This window comes from Populus euphratica, unplaced genomic scaffold, assembly GCF_000495115.2.
Source record: "Populus euphratica unplaced genomic scaffold, PopEup_1.0 scaffold226.1, whole genome shotgun sequence".
In the NCBI taxonomy this organism is placed as follows: domain Eukaryota; kingdom Viridiplantae; phylum Streptophyta; class Magnoliopsida; order Malpighiales; family Salicaceae; genus Populus; species Populus euphratica.
In genome coordinates this window covers 306,932-328,924 of record NW_011499967.1, presented here as the reverse complement: position 1 = coordinate 328,924, position 21,993 = coordinate 306,932, and the positions used below count along the sequence as shown (strand labels likewise).

Below are 21,993 nucleotides of genomic sequence, written 5' to 3'. Positions count from 1 at the left end.
AGCCCAAATGTCCATCTATTAGCCCAATTGTAGGGTACTTGAGCTTCATGTATTACCTGTTAAATACAATGGGCCCTGAGAAGCCTACTTCCCTGGCCCACGTAATTGTTTTTTCACATTTTTTATATATCTATATAAAATAACTCTCTCGCCCAGCCACCTTGTGCTAAAACCTCAAAATCAAAAACCCTAATTTCTAATGAATGGAAGCCAAATTAGGGCTTTACCGAACAGATGGGGAAGATATAATTACACATGAAAAACACAAAGAGAAGATTCTTAAGCTCAAAAGAAGGTCAGTTTGCTTCCAATGCAGCTTCAAAGATCAAAACTTTTTCAACTTTTCAAGCTACTAACCAAACTGGGTCTTTTGAAATGCAGGTGGTTATTAGGACTGCCTTTTTCAAAATCTGAAGACAAAATTTTTCATAAATATGTGTAAGTCAGTTTCTTTTTCTTTTTTAACATAAATTTGGTTACTTTTTATTATTTTTTATTATGATAATTATAGTAATAATTTGTGTTTTTTTTTTTTTTTGTAGTGTTTCCAGGTTTGTGCCTGAATCTTTGCAAAGGGATGATGATGTAAGTTGAATTACAAGTGCGTTTTTGTTTTTGTTGGAAAATATTTAGTGTTGAAGTCAGGGGATTATATCAATAATGAGTAATTAGAAGTGGGTTTTTAGTTTCATTCAGGAATACTTAGTGTTTGAGTCAGGTTTTATGTTAATAATGATAATTTGCAAGTGGGTTTTTAATTTTATTGAGAAATAGTTAGTGTATAAGTCAGGGTGATTATATGAACAATGAGTAATTGGAAGTGGGCTTTTAGTTTTATTGGGAAATAGTTGGTGTTTAAGTCAGGGTGATATGTACTTTATACAACTTTTTTTTTTTTTGTATTTGTGTGGAATTTCATAGAGTTCTGTAGATTTTTTTTTTCATGGCTTCCAAGTGAATTGAAAGGAGGCATGAAGGGAAAATATGAATTGCATATTGTTCTGTCCGTGTTAATTAATTGGAAAAGAATTTGGACTTTAAGATGGTTTTAAGAGGTGATGATTTTATCTTAGTTGTAGATGAGATTTATATTATCTCCAAACCCTTGAGCATGAATATGTGCTTCTCTCTAGCTTGTGTGGCTTGCCATAGATCCTGAAGTTTTGACATTCATATTTTGCATGTTTTGTTCACCAGATATTCCATGAGAAAGTAAAAGAGTATGTTGAAGAAGCTTTTGGCGCATGTAATGCTAAAAGAGAGGCTCATATTGCTCCAGACTCTAAACTTTTATTTGACAGAACCAAAATGAAAAGAATGCTCTTATCACGCTTGGATGCTCTGAATAATAAAGGGCTTCACCTTATTGCTGCATTACTTACAGGAGGTGCAGTCAATTTTGAAACCACTCATAAAAAAATGAAAGAGGTGATTAAACAATCAAGATTTCTTAGGGATCCAAATTGCGATCATGACCAAACAGAAATTTTGATGCTGCTGTATCAACTAATCAATAGCCCGCAAAATTTTAGAGAGAATTGTTTGGCATTGGTGAATTCCACATTTCAATCTCATCATTCTGCAGCTATTCAAGTACTGGATGCACTAGACGACTTACCAACTGAAGCCCTGCTTGCTATGCGCAGAAAACTTAGTGGTGTCCCAGCAAGCATTCCCCGTTTACTGAAGAAGAAATACAATCGTTGTCGAGATAGTGTGATTCATTACATAAGGAAGACTAGTGAGAAAATGCTTTCAGAAATTGGCGGAGGGGATGAGCTGCAGGAACCACTAGCCAAAGCACTAGGGATTGCAGGTTTATCTGTAAAGCTAACATCAGGCTCTTTAAATTCCTCTTTGAACGACTTCTGTCAATTCTCTCCAGAAATAAAAGTCTTGCAGAATGAGATATTGAAGGCTCTCTGGTTACTAGGAATGAAGAAGCTTAAATTACCAGAGGTGCAAACCTTGCAGCTTCTGCTGGACCCAAAGGCTGATGTACCAAAAGGAAGTCTGCGAACAGCAATGAATAAATTGTTAACAGAATATCTTTTCGAGTGCAGTGAGTTTAGTACTGTTCCTAAACCTTTGACAGAAGCTCTTGCTATTATCAACAGGAGTTCTTGCAAAACCCGGAGTGGATGCTACCCGAAGGAGCAAATTGAAGAAGAGGTGGAATGCATTTTAGGTTTAAGTTCTGAGATAAAGCAGGTGGTTTGGGATGTTTTTCCTCATCATGAATTTGACGAGGATTTTGCTGATGCTTATGTGGAAGAGTCAGAAGAAAGTGATGGTGGAGATGATGATTTTGTCTCTGATCATAACAATCTTGGTGAAGGTAAATCATATTCAATTGATTGGAATTACCAAGAAGAGAGTTGTGGGGAGCATATACCAATGGACTCCTTGCCACCTATCTCAAACCCTGACACAAGTTGTGGTCCTACTGTGTTCCATGAAACAAGAAATCATAATGTGGATGTCAGTAAGTTGAGCATAGCAACATTTGGGACATCTAGTGTAAATGAAGATGACTTGTCCGTGCACCATTCTCCAAATGGAAATTCAAAAGTCCATTATTCAATTAGAAATGAACCTGAAAAGGGTGCCACAATTGATCCAGGAAACTCTCAGGATGTATCACCACCTTCTACCTTCTGCTTGAAAGGGAAAAACATAAGTGGTAACCTATACCTTGGCATCCAAGAGATCTGTGATGAGACGAGTATGGTTGCTTACAATCTCATTGGTTACTTAATGGAGGGGCTGGCACGGAAAGAGGGCTTGGATTTAGATTGGGGAGATATTTCTTATCTCAGAGGTGATAAGTCAAGCAAAGAAAATCAAGGTAGTGAACTTGCTTTTTCTTCCGATTTCTTTTTCTTTTTTTCAAATATGCATGCCTACAGAAATTATCCCAGAGAGAACATAAGTTTTTTCTTCTGATTTCCGTTTCTTTTTTTCAAATATGCATGCCCCACTAACTACAGAAATTATCCCAGAGAGAACATAAAGATGGTGCTATTATGGTTGTCACTCTGGTTAAATTTTACCCTGTATTGGAAGTGAACCGACAGAAATGTTCAAAATCTTAGAAAACTCATGGTATCTTTAATATTAAGAGTTAAAATCAATCCTCTTCTGACAAGCGAAGTTTGTGAGTCAAACCTTTTCTGGTCTCTCGGTTAATCATGCTTTGAGAGAGACTAAAATATTGCTGCTTCAAGTATCAATATTTTTTTTCATGTGTCAATGATTTGACAACTTACCTTGACTTGTTTTTTGTAGTTTTTAATGTTGTATTTTTGGTGCAATCTGCATACTAGGTAAACCAAATGCCATTGGGGTACCCATTAAATATCAACAACCATATCACCTTCGTTTTTCCTTCCTTTCTTTTGTCTGCTTTCATTGCACAAAATTCTAGAGGATTGTATTTTTGGTGGAATCTGCATAATAAGTAAAGCAAATGCCACTGGGGTACCCGTTAAATATCAATAACCATATCACCTTCGTTTTTCCTTCCTTTCTTTCTTTTGTCTGCTTTCATTGCACAAAATTCTAGAGGATAGAATCTGCTATGGAATATTTTTCCAATATTTGTCTAATTCATCATTTTAGCGATCTGGTTTACTTATTTTGCATTTTTTTTTTTTAGAAACAAATACTTACTAGTTAAACCTACTAATGAATTGATTGTGGAAGCATGGTCCATCTGGTATTTACTCTATGAACATTCATTGCCTATGCTAGGAATGCAATTAATGAGGTCTTCCATTTGTATTTGCAGAAGAAAGAAAGAAATCTTCTGAGAATAATGTGGCTGGTTCAGATATTGCTCAAGTTGTTGAAGAGTTACTACCTTTCCTCCCGAAGAGGTACGTAGCTTCTTCTTTAAATTTTACTGAATAATAGAATTTTATTCTCTTTTTCTTATCACTTGATGCATGATACTGGTGTGTCCAGTCTACATTTTGATGCAATACTATAAGTTATAGAATGAAACTGAGCGTTTTTTCAATACCAGGCTTAAATAATGTTTAATAAATGCAACATTAGGAAGAAATGGAATTATGTAAAATGAACTATAATATATCTAGATCTTTTTTGTCGATAGCATTGATATTTGGGATCTCGTGACTGCAGTGAGAGCACAAGGTTAAAGGAGTTGATGGCCACATAGCAGAACTCTTCAAGATTTTCATGGAACATTTCAGAGCATTCCAACAACAAAAGAAAAAAATATAAGCAGCTTGGTTTGTCATTCAAGCTTGCAATTTTAAGATTTTCTCCATTCTTCCCGATGTTTAGCAATGAGTTGTGAGCTGCCAAGGAAAGCCATTTTGGACGGCAACAAAGATGGTTAACACCCTCATCAATTACGACTGGTCATTATACAGAGTTGCGACAGGATTGTAATCGTCTGTTCTAACAGCCATGTTTTGTGATCAAGGTTAGCTATATGTATCTTACCCGCCCCCCCATCCAAAAAGGGTTTTGGACAAGCTTACTCGAAGACAGCAACTTCATGGTCAATTTTGACCAGAGTTAAGTGAAGCTGTTACATTTAAAATCACACGATGTAACAACCATTTGCTGTTCGTTGACCTGGAACAGCAATAATTTTGCCTCAACATGAATACTTTGACATTGCAGTCAAGTTATGAGAACTAGCACGATTGTTTTGTATCTTCCTGTCAAGTTATGAGAGAGAACTAGCACGATTGTTTTGTATCTTCCCATTTTCCATACATTTTGATTTTCTAACCCCTGTGGAAGCTGGAAATATTTATATATGATAAAAGACTGCCAATATTGAAAACTCCATTCTCTTGCATTGTTGAGTTGTGCTGGTTTTTTAGTGCCCTTTCTTATTCCCCATCATGCGTAGAAAAACCTTTCAACTCAAGTTCACAAATTTGATGAAGAACCGTCACAGTTAAATCCAACATCCAAACCAAGTATTCAGCACACCAATAATTGTTCTGGCTATTAAATTTGGATCAAATACAATTTCATTTTGCTAAGGTTACAAAGATTACATTTCATTTCACACTGAAAGTTCCATGTGCACACCATGTCGCTAAGGCTTACACCACAGATGTCTTTTCTATCAATAAAGAATATCAGATTCACTCCATAAGAGATGTTATTTCTTCATTTGCCAGCACCATTCTCCCAAACATTGTCCCAAGAACCACTTGGAGCAGCCTTTGGTCCTTCAATGTAGCGAGAGTTCGCATTTGTACCTTCAGGTCCTGGAAGAGGAAGTCCATTGGGACCTTGTGGGTTGACCATTCTGGGCTTTGTTCTGATCCCCAGCAGCCTCAATACAAATCTAGCCAACTCTCCATACAACATGCCTGAGCGATCGAAAAGCTGACAGAAGAAAAACAATTAACTAATTAAGGATTTGGACAACAAAAGACAGATGTTCCTTGCGCTGCAGTTCAAAGATGGCCGTCTAGAAACTCCAACTCAGAGAAAGTGATATACTATGGAACACAATAAAAGCCCTCCAGCCATTAAAACTGCACTTAAATATGAAATGGGAATTAAATACATGCACTCTCATAAACAGTGGAAGAAATCGCTTCCAAGTGTAATGCATGCCATGAAGTGATCATGATCACACTCAATTACAGAACTTACCACTAAGGTTAACACCTCTGCAGTAGGTAGCTTAAGTGATGAGAACTAGTTAATACTATCAAGTTGGATGGCATAGGTTTGTTCATGCTCAATGGCAGTATCAGAAACAGAAAGACGTTAAAAGTGAATAGAGCTAGAAAATGTAAGCAAACATTTGAAAGCTAAAGTGCAGAGAGCTAGAAAATGTAAGCAAACATTTGATTGGCAATCACTTATCCAGTAATAACAAAGTGCAAGGAAAAAGATAGGGAGAAAACCTGAAGAAGCGCAGTCATGAACATGTGAAAAGCCTGTGTATTCTGGTCTATAAGAATTGATAAGCGGCCAAAAAAGTTCACCACTCCTTGCAACTGCCATCATTGGGAAAATGGTGAATGTCCAGATAAGAATAAAATCTATTTAACTAATTAGAAATGTTGGTGAACCAATTAATAACATTGAAGCAATTTGCAACCATGAAAGAGTTCAAAAGTAAGCAGTAGACAATCTTAGTACAAGCAGCAAAACAATTTTATTGCCTCGAAGGCATACAAAGCTCCAAGTAAAACACAGATAAAAATCCATTAAACTGTTGATAATCTAATCTGAAGAAATCTAGTTATTTTTATCGATGCAACCAAGTAAAACACAGATAAAAATCCATTAGACTGTTGATAATCTAATCTGAAGAAATCTCAGGTCTTAACCAACTGCAAGTTTTATAAAACTTTAGCTGGACCAAGTCTATTAATAAAATATTTCTACACCTCCAACCATTTCTCGAAACAGGATATGTAACTAGTCAAAAGAAAACCATGTCTTACCACTCGAAGAAATGAAATCCAGAAACCCGGTGGAGATGGAGGTTCACCAAATGGATTATTAGGGTCTTGAACTCCATAAGGACCACCCATGCCCATTCCATAACCACCCATTGCGCCTCCAAGACCACTATTGTACGTTCCGCCACCATACATCCCAGAACCATAAAGCCCACCATACCCGCCTCGATACATGCTGTTTCCATACATCCCCCCACCATATAATCCTCCAACCCCACCATATGACCCTCCAACCCCACCATATGATCCTCCAACCCCGCCATATGATGAGCCATAGGTCCCCGAACCATATCCGGAATTATAGTTCAGAGTGGAATTATAACCTGGGTCAGGTTAAGAGAAAAAAAAAAAGAGTTAAAAAATATTCAACCATGTAAAACTTTATATTGCTAATCATTACTCACCTCCATAGTTGTTTGTGCTATAACTCTGCTCCCAAGGTCTTGCAGGAAGAGGCCTACCAACAGCATTTGCGTTATTTGTGGTATTACCTGAACTTTGAACAATTTCTCCAGGTCTTGCAGTTCCTGAAGCTTCAACAACATCACTTGTGCTGCCAGGTGATGGTGGTTTAAAAGGTGTTGCACCAGAAGAACCACCAGATTGCTCCCATGGTTTTGGAGGAGGATTGTTAGCTGCAATATCCAACCACATGATTATCTCGCAGAAAAAAATCTTACAAAGTAAAGCAAAGGAAAATTAAAATACACCTAAAAGAGTTAGCAAGGCCAGAAGATTGTATGTAAGAAGATAAATTACATGATTTTTACAGAGCTAATGAAAAGCATCATGGCAGTTAAGTTCAGCTCAAGGAAAATACATTTTCAGCATAATCAACATTTCATAAAATAAATCACAGCAAGTTGAGACATTCAAAAAAGATGCAAAAAGAGAAGGCAGTTATCAAAGTCAATGCAAGAGAGAAAAGGAAAGAATAAACTTTTACGCAGAAAGCTAAAAATCATGTTTCCTAAGCATCTTCCAAAAACAACTCGAGCATAGCTTAGAATCAGAACAAGTCTCCGCATGATTACAGAACCTTTCTTTCGGATTTCACAACTTCAACTCATAGCACATGATTACAGAACCTTTCGGATTTCACAACTTCAACTCATAGTCCTAACAAAATATCTGAAGAAATTCTATTCCATCATCAACGACAAAATCCCACAAAAAAAGTTCACAATTTTCTAACCTAAAAAGACCTTCAAACTATTATTGTAACTGTGACCAACACGAAACCCAATATTCCTTTATCAAATAAAAATACCCCATTTCTTCTTTTCTTTTCTCACATTTTTCTCACCTACCAAACACAACCCAACTTCATAAACCCATAGTTACAATCAAAAACCCATAAAGATCCCATCTTTAAAACCAAACAAACCTCCCATCATCTCTTGATTACGAATATCCCAAACCCATAAATCAATCCTCTTTCATTTCAACTACAAAGATCGACTCAAAATAAAAAAGGGTAAGCACATAATGCTTAAATCATAATTTGAGAGAATCAGAAACATGGGTTTTCGTTGTTTTTCAAACCTGATGGCTGAGGATTAGATGCCATGTGTGTTGAAGAGACAAGGCATCAGTTATTGGTAAGACCAAGGCGCCAGCTACTGCAAAAGCAAAACCAGGAGAAGAGTTGTCTTTATTTTATTTTTGTTTTTATTTCTTTTTTAAAAATCTTATTTCCTTTTTATTATTTCGTGATTGTTATTAATTACACGGATCCAGTTGTGCTTATTGTAGCTTTTATGTTGCTGACATGGTCTTTTCCTTTCCTGTTGCCACCAGACTTGTGGAAATCATATAGTTATAAAACTCAACTCATTCCATAATCAATCTCAAAATTCATTACCTGGGAGGCCATGGATTAACCTAGTTAATCCAAATCAACATTTCAAGATTTTTGTTTGAAGAGTGAAAAAGGTTGTGGTTTTGAAAACTCTTTTAAAAAAGTCGAATAGGATCTCAACTAGGTATTGACTAAATTATGAAAAAAAATTTAGGTTAACATATTTTAATTAGGCTAATTTTCAATATAAAATCTATTCTGGTTGAATCTAAGTCTATAAATTATAAAATTAACCTGCTAAACCATTTAATAATATTAGTTAGTTAATAATATTAGTTAGGATATTTGAAGATAATAATTAAATTCAAATATGATGAATATTTGAATTAATGAATTGATTTGAATAACTAAGTTTTTTATAGTTATTATTTTGAGTGAATAAAAAAAATTACATAGTGTTGTTACATTTATGAACTTAATATATGTATATGTATTTGTGTATTGTGATGAATATTACCTAATTATTGCATTATGAATTATCATTAATCTATGTATTTGTTTAACCAAAACAAGTTCATGATTGTAAAACTCTCGGTGCTAGAAAAGGTTTTGTACGAGTGGTTTATTCCATAAGTGAATATGATTAGAGAACTAATCATAAAGAAGATAAAAAAGTTACTGAAAAATATAAATGATGTATATATGCTAAAATTCTATTCTTCTTCAAAGTTGACTCGAGTGCTTGAAATCAAGACATGGCATCAAGATGTATCATTGTTTCAGAGAAAGTGATTGGTTGATACAGAGGTTTTGAAGAGCAATTTACAATTCACGGAAAAAAATAATAGATTAATTTTTTAAAAAAAAATGTTTTTAATTTAAATGAAACAAAATTGTTGTATAGGTTATAACCATCTCATTCCCTTCCAACAAAGCAATTTGAAGGTAAGAAACAAGATAAGAAAAGACTAATAATTATTATTTTTTGTAATAAGGATGTTATGAGAAAAATTCCCTTATGGTTCCTTGCCTAGTATGTTAAACAATAATTTTTCAAGAATGTGAACCTAAATAGTATGATTTGTGAGTATTATGCCAACAAACAAGCATGAATGATTGTGATTTTATTTCAAGAAGATGTTCAACAACATGGTAGAAAAATAGATGAAAAAAAATCTTCTTAATTATTGAAAATTACCTTTCTCATTCAAAAACTATTGAGGATTTGAGAAATATTGAATTGTTTTTCTTGTCACACAATAGAATATCAAATAATTAGCCTCTATAATACAGGGATTACAAGATTTTTCAAAATATATTATCATTGTTGATTTTATCAAAATCTATTAAAAAATTATGAAATTCAAATTTTAAATGTAAAAAAGATAAATGTTTTGGATATAATGAAACTTGTAATCTCAACTTGGATAACAATTATTCAGGCTAGTATAGTAATAAATTGTTTTCAACATGGTAAAATTAGGTCTACAAATAAAATGGTTTTAGAAAATTTGAATCGACACTAAGATGATGGAGGCATTCAACAATTGCATGTTCTAATAAAATAGTTGTAGTAATACAAAATATATTGAATGTCTTTGGAGCTATCCCTAAGAAAATAGACAATTTTAAAATGGTTAGGTGATAAAAAATAACAAAGAAGATAAAGTTAAAGAAAATAATTTTACATTGAAACCTATTTCATGCAAGAAGCTTAATTAAAGAAAATAATTTTGCATGTTAAAGAAAATAATTTTGCATTGAAACCTATTTCATGCAAGAAGCTTTGAAAGCAATAGTTGCATTGCATAATTTTGTATTGCAGTACAAAAACACTATACAATAGTTTCACAATAAACTAAAAAAAGTTAGATGGGACTTTTAACTTTTAGAGAAAACAAGTAATACTGATTTATTCATGTATGTGTGTAATTTTGATTTATAATGAGGTTATTAATTTATATCTCAAGTGAGATTTATGTATTTTTTTTATGTATTATCTTATAAGTTAGTGAATTATTAATTTAGTATAGTGGTCGAGTCCAATAAAAATTATTATTTAATGAAGACTAGTAACTTATCATTATTATAATGTAACCAATAGTTTATATTACCCAGGAGAAGCATTTCAAAAGTTATTAAATCATTTTTTTAAAAAGAGTGAGTAAAAAAAATCAAAAAATTAATTAAATTATAAAAAAATCAATTAAATCAATTAAAAAAATTTAAAAATTGAGAGGCTTGGTTAAGTTTCATAAGCTTGAAATTAAAAAATCGAACCGAACTGAAATTAATAAAAAAATTAAATTGAAAAAAACAAGTCAAATTAAAAAAACTTAACCAAACCAAACCAAACTCATTAGAAATTAAAAAAAAACTGAAATTAAAAAACCGAACTAAAATTAATAAAAAAAATTAAATTAAAAACCACAAAAAACTATATAGTTTTTTGTTTTTAATATAATATCAGTAAACCGAACCAAAACCAGTCAGTCCAAGTCAAATTAAAAAATTTAACCAAACCAAACCAAACTCATTAAAAATTAAAAAAAAAACCACAAAAAACTATATAATTTTTTGTTTTTAATATAACATCAGTAAACCGAACCAAAACCAGTCAGTTATGTTTTAGTTTGTGTTCTAAAATAACCGAATTGAATCAAAATCAGTCAATTTGAATCAATTTTGATTTAAAAAAAAAGTTAATTTAATTATTTTTATATAAAAACCAAACCCAATTAAAAATAATCATCTCTATCTTCAAAACAATGAGGATGGATCTTCAAAACAATGAGGATGCATGCCTCATTTGTTAACTCGATCCAACCCGCTTTCCCAAAGATATTAGAAAGCTTTTGCTGCTTCTAATTTACTTTCTTTGGGTTTGGTAATGTCGGTAGAATACTTATATACAATACTCTTTAATCACAGAAAGAACTCTTTAATCTTTAAATTCTCAAGTATTTCAAGAACTACAAATCATAAACCCTCCAACCATAAGGTGGAGCTAACCACATTAAATATGATCATACATCAAATGCAGTTGCTTTGTGAAAATGTTTGTGCACAGTGAATGCTTGCTCAATGAGTTCCATTGATCTGGCCAATCATTTTAACGTTTATTGATTATCTAGTAGCTTATGCACCTACATAGAAGATTGCAGGAGGGTGCATCTGTACTTAGTGTAATGCTGTCATGTCATGCGCCTTCACTATGCTGACAGACAAGGAAGCTTGACAGCTATAGTAGAAATGGAACACCTTCAAACTTGAACATTGCCACTGTCTCAGATTGATATGTAATCCCTGTACAGTCTAGATTTAAGGGCTTCCCAGTACATAACATGAGAATACAGTGCCCCGATTGTTTCTACAACTACAACCTCCTTTGCCACTACTAGCATATACAGCACTACATATTAACATATTATATTTCATACAAAATCGTATCTCGTTACTTTTTCCTAGTTTTATCCCCTCTCTTTCTTTTCTGGAATTCTGACAACCAATCATAGAAGATAAGTTTGTGCTGGGACTGTTCAGCTGTACTTTTTGGAAGTCCAGCGGCAATTCAACGCCAAAGAACAGCATGTCTTCCACTCTGTGACTGGTTTTTATGAACTTAGAAAGAAAGAAATGCAGAGAAAGTATAGCCAGTTCATATTTCCCCATTCCAACTTCCATAGTTTTACTCACCTAGTATGGTGCAGAACCTGCATCATCATGAAATCTCGGGAAAAAGCAAAAGACTAGCTAGAAGGTAAAAGAAAGACACTAGCAAAAGTCAGAGATGGCCCATGTAACGCATCACCCATGTGCTAGGAGCTTCCTACCAAAAAGCTATTGCTGCTGCCAGAGCTTCCCATTATGAAAGGCGCAACGGCATCACGAACAAGGAACTTCACATTACGAGTCCCAACATATTCCATTATCTCCAGACACTCCTGCAAGTCAGAGTCACTCACCAACAGCACCCACTCCTCTTCGTCATCTAGATACTTGAGTTGGAATGTTCCAGTTTGCAATTTGAACCTATTTGATACTTCTTTGTAGAGCTGCAAACATCCCGCTGATGGATCAAACTTGAAGCGGATTATATCTTCTTTGTAACTGGCTTTTACAGTAATTTTTAAATCACCATCACAGAAACTAGTTTTCAATTTTGAATGCTTCCTCTCCTCAAAGCTCGAAGAGCTTGATATACTGCCATGCATCATTGAACCAGTGCCACTTGATGAGTCAGTCATGCTTGAACAAGTAGGCTGGTTATGTTCTACATTTCCATCGTCACCCTCCATTTTGGTATCCATCTCCTTGGCGAAGGAGCTTGAGCTTTGAGACACAAAGTGAGTGTCCAAATTCTCTAGTATAATACCACCATTTTCCATGCCCCATTTGTTGCCTGCTCTTGCAAGAGAACCCGTGATGTCACTTTCAAGACAAGCCCAAGGTCCAGAGCCAAAGTTAGCCTGCTCACATAATCCAGCATCCGTTGCAGCTGACTTGGCATCTTCACTACAATCAATCACATGAACGCAAGACTCCTTTAATGCTCCCCTGCTACCTATATGACATTCATCATTTTCTACTTTAACAGTAGAATTATTGCCATCAGTACAAGGAGCTGGACGCACAGAAACTACATCATGGTTAGCTGGATCTGAATTTCTATTGGACAGATTTTTCTCTTGAAATACAAAACCATTTCGAAGATCAAATTCTTGCATCATGGCTCCCCCAGCAATGAAACCACCTGCGGTAGGATCAAATTTCAGCCCTCCTTCCACCCCCTGAACAGTGTCAAGCACAGTCTGTATTTTTTTTAATGAGCGGTTCACCTTGTTTATCTTGCGGGATGGCCATCTGGATATTCCATGTTGTCTGCAAATTCTTTTCAGTGTTGTGGGGCAAACTACACAAGAAGGAAATTTAAAGATTAACTACAAATTCTTCTAAAAGATGGCAAAAAGGCTATCCTATCCTAATAAGATCTTTTGATAAAGGAATTTGGGAAAAGAAATAACACAAGGTAACCATCAACACTTCATCATGAATTACTAGTTTCATCAATTCCAGGAATAAAAGAACCTTGGTTAATAAAGCTAAATGATCTAAAAAAGAGTGGAAAATGACGATTCTTGACTCAAATGAAAAGTTTTTCCGGAAGTTTAGATGCTCATTCAGAAAGTTTAGATACCAAGTCTGATTTAATAATTATATACATGACATGGAGCTCACCACCAATGCTTTTGGCAGCATCCTTGAGACTTCCAGAAAAGTATTGCTGAAGAACGCTCAAGCTCACAGTTTTCTCCGCTGTGCTTCTCTTTTTCTCCACCTGTCTTCTAGATCCACTCATTTTCTATGCAAAATATTCATAAAAAAAGAGTTAGAATTCAATACAATAAGCATGCTATTTCTACGTTTTCAGGAAAGTAACCAAAAGGGACAGAAATATGTCTTCAAGGAAGTTACCTGTTCGTTAGAGCTATTTGATTCTGTTTGACAATTTTTTGAACCAGACATATTAAAAAGCATCTTGGCAGCCGAATTCAAGTTTCCTTCTGATAATGCAGTTTGAGAGCTGCCCTTTGAAATGGACATTGGTCTGACGCTTGGAACTGCTTCTTTTGGCAAACCATCTTCAGAACATTCCTGCCTAACAAATTCTGTGTCTGAAACAGTTCTCAAACTCTTACAAATTCTCTGCATGGTGCCTGAGAGATTGTTCAACAGGAGCTGCTGGTCTGAACTGCCCTTTATATTGACAGGGAGAAAGAACTCTAAAATATAGTCCTCATCACCAGTATAGGTGCTTCTTAGCCTGATTGCAACTGCAGCATTCAGACCATACTTGCGTGCATGATGAACAAGTGGATACTCAGTTATATCATATGCCTTCACATCAGAGAAGAAGAATGGATGATTTGATTGTAGTGCTTTTCCAGCTATGCCTTGCCCTTCCTCAATATAATGTTCTGCACATGCATGCGCAAAACCTTGCATTTCTCTGTCATTCACATAGCAAGCTGTATCTTCAATGCACAATACACATTTACCACTTGACCTTGAATTGGCTTCCCTGACACGCACTTTTATGATTTCATCAAGAGCTTCCTCGGTATAGTTACAAGGAATCCACGTGAGAGCCAGTGGCAATCTATGTGCATGGCATACAGCTCGTAGAACATCAGCTATTTCAGACAAGGCAGCTTTTTTGTTGCTTGAGAGACACTGAAAAGTAATAATTTCCCTTAGATTAAGTGCTGAGTGAAAACAGAAGAGTTCAAAGCGAAAGCCATGTCATCTTTTTCTCTTAGTTTATTTAATTATCAATTTCAGGCGTGTGGTTTCCCCCCTTTCTTTAGGGTGTGAATGCTAGAACTATCCAATAAAAAAAGAAAAAGGAAGTTGCTGATAAATACCTGAGGAAGAAGTCGAGGAGATGCAGTGCTCCGTAAGTTCACAGCCTGCAAACCATCGAGTCAACCATTAGGGTACCATCAGACATATCTTTGCAGTTTGCACATAAAAGTTTGGATTCTGATTCATATGGTAGCCACATAAAACAACTGGCAAGCTTTAATCATTGGTGCATAAATTTCAAGATGCAAAAATTGTCCGAGTGATGAAAATAAAGAACTTTAAGAAGTAAGATGCTTCAAGGAAACCAAAAGGCATAGACTTCCATACACTCAACTAACTCAGGAGAATCCTTAGGTTGCATTTGGTTCAGAGTTGAAGGTTAGAGGATAAGTGTTAAGGTATGAAGTGTTAATGGGGTAAGAAAATGGTTGAAGTGTGAAGTGTTAAAGGGGTAAGAAAATGGTTGAAGTGTTAAGTGTTAAAGATGTTTGGTAAGTGTATTAAAAATATAAGATGGTTTAAAAATTTATAGAAAATATAATTAAAAATTAGGAAACGAAGTGTATTAGTGGGGCCTAATAAGAAAATGAAAAGAGAAATTGAGTGGTGAGGTTGAGGAAGAGAGAGAAATGCACAAAAATAAAAATAAAATTTTTTAACCCCTTTAACAAAGAAAGTTACCAAACAAGATTAAAAGGGGTTAAAAGTTAACCACTTTAACCCATTTTAATCTAAAATCAAAACCTTAGATGTATCAGTAGTTGTTTTAGAAGTAAAAACAAAATCCAGGTAGTTAAAGATGTATTCCCATCACATGCAACAATTTTGCTTGCATCCTTAAATGATGCAGAATATTCAAGATAACAAAGTAATTCCCAGCAGAGAAATGTAACATTTTCTTCATAAAAATGCATCATATTATGGTTCTAAAACATAATAGCAAGGGAAAGGAATTTATCCGTCAACAACACACCAAGAGTCTGTGCATGCACGCTGGACTTGAGTCCAAAGATATTGCAGAAGCTAGAACAAGAGGCTTCCAAAGGGAGAAACTTATTAATGATCAACATTTTGTTCTCACTCCAGAACAAACAATCTCTGCCCTTTCTCTCTTTTATTAGATTTTTTAATGGAAAACAGGTTGCTAGGCAAGTTACATAATTTATCAACTAAATTGAGGAACAGAGACAGATAAAAGAGAACAAAAGCTTCTATACAAGAATATGTAGTAAAATGAAACTAACCTCAAGCGCATGGCAAACATTTTCCATCTCTGAATCAAAATCCAGTTTCTCCTTCATAGTGACAAGTTCCAGAACAGCACAGCAGGACTTCTCATCAGGATCAAAGACCGGTAATGCAAAAGAACCCCGTACTTCATGATCAGCTGCGTGCTTTGCTCGTAAGTATTCACCCTTGCTATAATAAATTACATTTGAAGTCCACTCTGGAACTTTGGAAATGAATACACGACCAGGAAGCCCTAAAGGCAAACCAGGCTTCACTTCCGCAGGGAAGGTAAATGTTCTAGACACCTCTCGGAACCCTGCTAGCATTTCATCAAGCAAGTATGGTTGATCTGTAGTGCTTAACATGTATTGATTCCCAATCCTTCTGGGAACCCACACTTGTGCTAAAAAACCCCCTCCAGATGAAACCTTCAACGAGGATAATGCCCTTAGCATCCTCTCATCAAGTGATGGTGCCAGTGGCCGAGCAATAATATGATCTGTCAAGTTTGAGAAACGATTTTGTTGACCAGCATCGTTACTGTGCTTTGGACCCAAATCATCAGTATCAATTGAATCTGAGGGGTAACAAAAATGGGAATTTATTTGCTGAAGCACCACTTTATCCCCACCATTGTAAGAAGTCCCAGCCGCATTTGTTGTATTCTGTACAGGAGCAGAATTTAGTGCTGCAAAACTTCCTGGATCAAAGGATGGATAGGATGGTGATGGAAAGGATGGCATTCCAAATGGATCAAGCATTTGATCCATAGCTGATGGGTTGTTGCACAATTCAGCATAAATATCAAAATTCATAAGCTCCGAAAAATTGTTGAATGGATCCTCAAGAAGTAAATTCCTCGGGGAACCATCTAAAGGTGTGGCACCATCCATCTGAGCTCTTGGAGAAGCCCAATAACCCGTCCCCTTTTCTTTTGACGAGAAGGGGTTCTCCATTTTTATACAATCAAGCACTCTCCTAATAACCTCTCCCCTCTTTTCAATCAGAGTACCATCCAAAGGAACTTAATGGACCTGATCCTTCCTCTCATATTACTACACTTGAACTCAAGCTTCAAATCCATTAAGGTTTCCCTCTTTGCACTGATTTTACCCACCCTCTAAACAAAACACCTCGATTTCATCTCTTTTAACCTTCTTTGTTTTTTATTTGAACAACTAAAAGCAACTCAGGTACTCTTAAAAAAGCAAACCCTTTAACTCTTTCTCCCGCAATAACCCACAGAGATAAATCTCACCTCCTTCCAATCCTGCATAAATATAGCAGCACAAGACCATAAATCAAGATATATCAGCTTTCAGCTACCAATAAACACATGTCACTACATCCGCGGTCTAATTAATACATCACTCAGCAACAACAATCTAATAACATGACATCCAAAAATTTTGCAATCTCCAAAGCTTCCGTGATTTACTGGAGCACAAGTCCAGACTCCACAATCAACAATAACTAACAAAACCCACCTCCAAGTTTGTCCCGTTCGCACAGATAAGAACATAAACGTAACTAAATATGAATAAAGATTGTGTCTTTTTTATGCATATGTGTATAAAGCTTGAGTTTTTTTTATGTGGGTTTGCTCAGAAATGGTCAACAAAGGCACTGAATGGTTGAATTCAATGTAAGAGAACAAAACTGAATCAAGACCACAGAATGATTGAAACCAATGCAAAAGAACTAAACTCAAACAAGACCACACACATAACATCAAACTTAACCTTAAAAGAAACAAAATTGTCAAAAAAGACCAACCACTTAAAAATCCCAATCTCCTCGAAACTTTGCGATTTGATTCCGTATGGAAGAAGCCAAGGGAGAGAATCAAGTTTTGAAGGGAGAAAGAGGGAATGCCGTGTATGAGTAATTACTAAAAAGGAAAGCCCTGGTTATCAGGTATGTAGCAGGTTTGGATTTAGAGAGCTGATGCAGGTGCTAGATTTTTCTATGCAGAAGACCTTCCGTTTACTCAGAACAGAAATGTTGGTTTTCCTAGTAAATTCGAATAGTAATAGCAATAACCGTAATGGAATGGAGGAGTTAACCATGCGCAAAGACCAGCGAACTTAGAATATATTTTCTTTTAATTCACTGTTTTATGCTAGAATTTTGAAAAGGGGTAGGGCAGGGCAGTAAATCTGAATTTTTATTTGACAGAAAGTTAATATTCTCAATAGCTTCAAAGGACGGAAGAGGCTGTGTACATGTGTGTGTCTATATATATATATATATATATATATATATATATTAGTAATTTTTTCAAATGTCTTGATATTAAGAAATAAAAAAATAATTTTAATATATTTTTAAATAAAAATTATTTATAAAAGATAGTATATATCAAAATACTAAATACACATTAAAGGGTTGGTTTGACAATAATTTCTACTTCATTGAAAGCATTAAAACGATTGTTTTTAGAGGAATTTTAAAATGTAATAATGGTTGTTTTTAAAAATAATATTTTTTATTTTTAAAAAATTATTTTTATATTAAAATGTTAACACGATTTAAAAAATATAAATAATTAATTTTAAATTAAAAATAATATTTTTTAAAAAATATAGTTGCATCCAAAACAAACTGACATTAAGTTGAAAAGTACAGAGATAGTTTATACCAGAGAGGGTTTGGAAAATATAGTGATTGCAGCTTTCTCCATATCAAGAAGAAGAAAAAAAAGTTCAAAATGGTAAAATTCCTCAATCGTCCATAATGAAAGAGACAATCTCATGATTCTTGATTTGTAAAGATACTTTGTGCGGTGCTTTATTTTATTTTTCTATTCAAAACGAATATAAACGTGTAGTCTAGAGATAGTTATCTATATAGTGATAAATAATATATATCTATTTGGTTATAAATAATATATAACTTCTAGGAAAAAAAAAGATTCACGGCCTTTTTTAATTAGAAAGTAGTTTTTCTTTGGAGTTATTTTCTTAAGAAAATAAAATTATTTTCTGATATTTAGTAATGTCATGAAAAATAAATTAGAATTTTTTTTTTATTATTTAGTTATATCATGAAAAATAAATAATAAAATAATTTATTAATATCTTAATTTTATTAAAATAACGAAATAAAAAATTTCAAGGATAAAATTGAAAAACAATTATTTTATAAATTATTTTAAATAAAAAAAATTGAAATATAATGAAATTAAATAAATATATAATTTCATAAATTATTTCAAATAAAAATAAATAGTAATTAAAAAGTAAGAATCAAACAAATACAAATTAATTAAAAAATAATAAGATAAAACTAAATAGTAATCAAAGTTGATATAAAAATTAAATTAAATTAAATTTAAAAAAATAAAATTTAAAAAATCAAAATAAAATATACAACAATAAAAAAAGGACCAAATATGATAAACAAAAATTTTTAATTAAAAAAATAAAAAAACAGAAAATATTATGTGTGTTTAGCAATGCAGTGTAAACTAACAATTAAAAAATACATAAAAAGAATTAATTTAATGTTTTTAAAATGAAAAATAATTTAAAAAGTAAGCTAAATTACAAAAACAAATACTTACTTTTCTTTGTTATGTTGAAGTTAAAAAAAAAAAAAGCATAGTGATGGAATTTGACCCAATCCAAGTTTTGAATTATAAGTTAGGTAAATTAACTTCAATCAATTAAATTGATGTTATTTTAAATTGTTTATGCTAAAATAATTTTGTTTTAGACTTTAAAAAAAATATTAAATTGAGTTTTGATAAGATTTTGATTGAGTTATAAGGTTACATGTTGGAGCAACTTGGTTCAATAATTGAGATAAAAAGTGAAATAATTATTCTTTTTTTTAATTAAAAAGCAGGAGTTCAAATAATAGTTTAATATTTAAAAAAAAAAAGAATCAATAAAAGCTCATTATTATCCTACTCATCCTCCCCCCTTCAGCATTACTGATAGCCTCACCTTTTTTAAAAGAAAATGGTGCAGTCCAAATGGTAAGTTTACATTTATTTTATTGCAACTAATCAAATTTCCAGCCACCTTGCTTAAAGTTAAAATAAAAAATAATAAAATAAAAAGAGCAGCCTCACAGACTCACCTTTCACAAAGAAGAGAATTTACAGTAAATTACCAATTGCTCGTTGGTAAAAATGACTTGAATTTCCAGGGCATACTTCATTTTTACCCCTATTGTTCTCTAATGTTGCACATCCATCCCTAAAAGTTCATGTACTCCTCCTAATTGTTTAGATAGCTAGGAAAGGTCTTTTATTTTTCATTGTTTTCTTGTACTACTTTTGTTCTACTCATATTTTATTGTGTACATGAGATACTTACTATTACAACGCATTTGATTATTGTTTCGTGATAAAAGTGACAGAGATAATAAAAATTAAATAAATTAAATAAATAAATAAATATATAAACATATAATAAATCTGTCATTGTAATAGTTGTTGAATGAATTTTTATATTTTTAAAATAAATAAAAAAGATGAAGGGACTTGTTCTCGATCTTCATCTTTCTTATCCGAAGATAGTAATCAATAGCTACATTAAATCCATCTAAAAATTAAAGAGACAAAAGTTCAAAGTTGGGATTTTTATTGGCTAGTTCATGATAATGATCAAAATAAAAACTTTTGAAAACTCTAAGAATAATATTGAAAGATTTTAAATCATATGGATAAAGATAGGAAATTGTTGAACATGTAGGGGTATAAAATATAGTTCACACTAGGTCATTCCCTCGCGCCACAGTGTGACTTGTGTGAATTCTCTTTAAACATTAAAAATCAACGTTGCTAATGTGTTTTATTGAAAAAAATTTATATAAAATAGAATAATTTTATAGAAAATAAATTATAAATTTTATTTTTTAATAAATTTAATATTAAAAATTAGATAAAAAATAAATTATAAAAGAGTTTCCTCCTCTTTTAGTTTATGTCAACTAGTCTTGGAGTGAATGCTTTGGCGCGGGATTGAATTATTTTTTTATTATAAAAAATTATGCTTGAATATTGAGATAAGTTGAAAAAAACATAAAAAATTTATCATTGATAAATTTATAATTACAATAATTAGAGTTAAATTAGTTTGAAATATTCAGCCAAATCTATAACTCAGATTTTAAATTAAAATAATTCAGTAAAAAATAAAAAAATTTTAAAAAATTTTAAAAAAAATATGTTAAGTTTTTAATCTCATGATGGAGTTATAAAATACAAAACAGCAATCTTGGCCACATATAGAAAAGAGATTGGCAATGACATGATTCCTCTGGCATAAATTCTCGAAGAGAACTAGAAAATAATAATTAATAAAATAACAAAGAAAAGGACGGCAGCAACCATGATTCTTGACCAGAAAGCTTAAGATTGATCTTTCATACAATGACGATGCAAGGCCGCAAAAAAAGAAAAGAAAAGGGTTTTTAATGCTCCAATGCTGTCATCAAGCATGACTTTCTATATATATATATATATATATATATATAGAGTGGGGGGCTACTGAGACGTGTGGGGGAAGATTATCAATTAAGAATTAAAGCTGTGTTTCTTTATTTATTGTGGTTTTTGAAAAATTATTTTTTTAATTTTTTTTATGTATTTTTATTGTGAGTAATGTTCATTAACAGAAAATATTTTTTAGTTGAAAAAATTTTACGAAAAATATTTTTTAAAAATTGTGAAAAATTTAAAAATATCATAGTATTTGTTGATTATATCAAATTTAATTCTTAGATTTTTTATTTTTATATATATTTTATTTTAAATATTTATTTTTTAAAATTTAATTTTTATATTAACTTTTGTTCTATTTTTATAATTGTTATTTACTTTTTTCTTATAATATTTTTATTTAAAATTTTTATTTATAAAATTTAATTTTCACTCTTTTGATTGTTACTTATTTTATTTGAAATAATTTATGAAATGTTAATTATTATTATTTTAATTTATTTTTTTTATTTTTTTTATTTTTTTAAATTTGATCTCTATTATTTTGATTATTATATATTTTATTTAACATAATTTATGATTTTTTTTTAATTTTATTCTCATTCAATTTTTTAATTCGTAAGATTTATTCCTTATTATTTTAATAAACTTGAGAAAAATAAAATATTAAT

At 32.5% G+C, this 21,993-nt stretch overlaps 3 protein-coding genes across 8 annotated transcripts in view; 1 reads left to right on the top strand and 2 right to left on the bottom strand.

The window, feature by feature from the left end:
- Positions 1-146: 146 nt before the first annotated feature.
- LOC105139010 (DNA double-strand break repair protein) lies at positions 147-4,670 on the top strand. Of its 3 annotated transcripts, XR_844901.1 has the most exons (7): positions 147-295; positions 382-438; positions 543-585; positions 1,198-2,848; positions 3,791-3,878; positions 4,147-4,363; positions 4,459-4,670. XR_844901.1 is itself a non-coding variant. In XM_011045287.1 (6 exons), the coding sequence occupies exons 1-6, from the start codon at positions 204-206 to the stop codon at positions 4,181-4,183; spliced, it is 1,968 nt and encodes a 655-aa protein (XP_011043589.1). In that variant the 5' UTR covers positions 147-203; the 3' UTR covers positions 4,184-4,670. The 3 variants fall into 3 exon arrangements, 2 of the variants coding, with proteins under 2 accessions (XP_011043589.1, XP_011043591.1); XM_011045287.1 differs by having other exon boundaries at positions 4,147-4,670; XM_011045289.1 differs by lacking the exons at positions 147-295; positions 543-585 and having other exon boundaries at positions 387-438; positions 4,147-4,670.
- Positions 4,671-4,893: 223 nt separating this feature from the next.
- On the bottom strand, positions 4,894-8,170 carry LOC105139011 (peroxisomal membrane protein 13-like). The gene is made up of 5 exons (XM_011045290.1): positions 8,019-8,170; positions 6,878-7,108; positions 6,456-6,796; positions 5,910-6,002; positions 4,894-5,379 (listed from the first exon to the last, which is right to left on the bottom strand). The coding sequence occupies exons 1-5, from the start codon at positions 8,041-8,043 to the stop codon at positions 5,158-5,160; spliced, it is 912 nt and encodes a 303-aa protein (XP_011043592.1). The 5' UTR covers positions 8,044-8,170; the 3' UTR covers positions 4,894-5,157.
- Positions 8,171-11,521: 3,351 nt separating this feature from the next.
- The window catches only part of LOC105139003 (protein NLP8-like), a 25,937-nt gene continuing 15,465 nt past the window's right edge, over positions 11,522-21,993 (bottom strand). The window contains exons 1-6 of one of the 4 annotated variants that reach the window (XM_011045277.1): positions 17,647-17,952; positions 15,885-17,140; positions 14,700-14,744; positions 13,750-14,508; positions 13,513-13,636; positions 11,522-13,186 (exon numbers count right to left, since the gene is read on the bottom strand). In XM_011045277.1, the coding sequence (XP_011043579.1) occupies positions 12,093-13,186; positions 13,513-13,636; positions 13,750-14,508; positions 14,700-14,744; positions 15,885-16,826 (2,964 nt within the window). In that variant the 5' untranslated portion in view covers positions 16,827-17,140; positions 17,647-17,952 and the 3' untranslated portion in view covers positions 11,522-12,092. Of the gene's footprint in view, positions 13,187-13,512; positions 13,637-13,749; positions 14,509-14,699; positions 14,745-15,884; positions 17,141-17,646; positions 17,953-21,993 lie in introns of those variants that run through there. The other 3 variants (XM_011045276.1, XM_011045279.1, XM_011045278.1) reach the window with 3 other exon arrangements.

Excerpts from the sequence above, each read along its gene's own strand:
- LOC105139011 (XM_011045290.1), bottom strand. The coding sequence starts at position 8,043 with ATGGCATCTAATCCTCAGCCATCAG. Across the intron at positions 7,109-8,018 it reads ATCTAATCCTCAGCCATCAG|CTAACAATCCTCCTCCAAAA; the intron begins GTTTGAAAAACA and ends TGGATATTGCAG. Across the intron at positions 6,797-6,877 it reads TAGCACAAACAACTATGGAG|GTTATAATTCCACTCTGAAC; the intron begins GTGAGTAATGAT and ends AACCTGACCCAG.
- LOC105139010 (XM_011045287.1), top strand. The coding sequence starts at position 204 with ATGGAAGCCAAATTAGGGCTTTACCGAACAGATGGGGAAGATATAATT. Across the intron at positions 439-542 it reads AAAATTTTTCATAAATATGT|TGTTTCCAGGTTTGTGCCTG; the intron begins GTAAGTCAGTTT and ends TTTTTTTTGTAG. Across the intron at positions 586-1,197 it reads CTTTGCAAAGGGATGATGAT|ATATTCCATGAGAAAGTAAA; the intron begins GTAAGTTGAATT and ends TTTGTTCACCAG.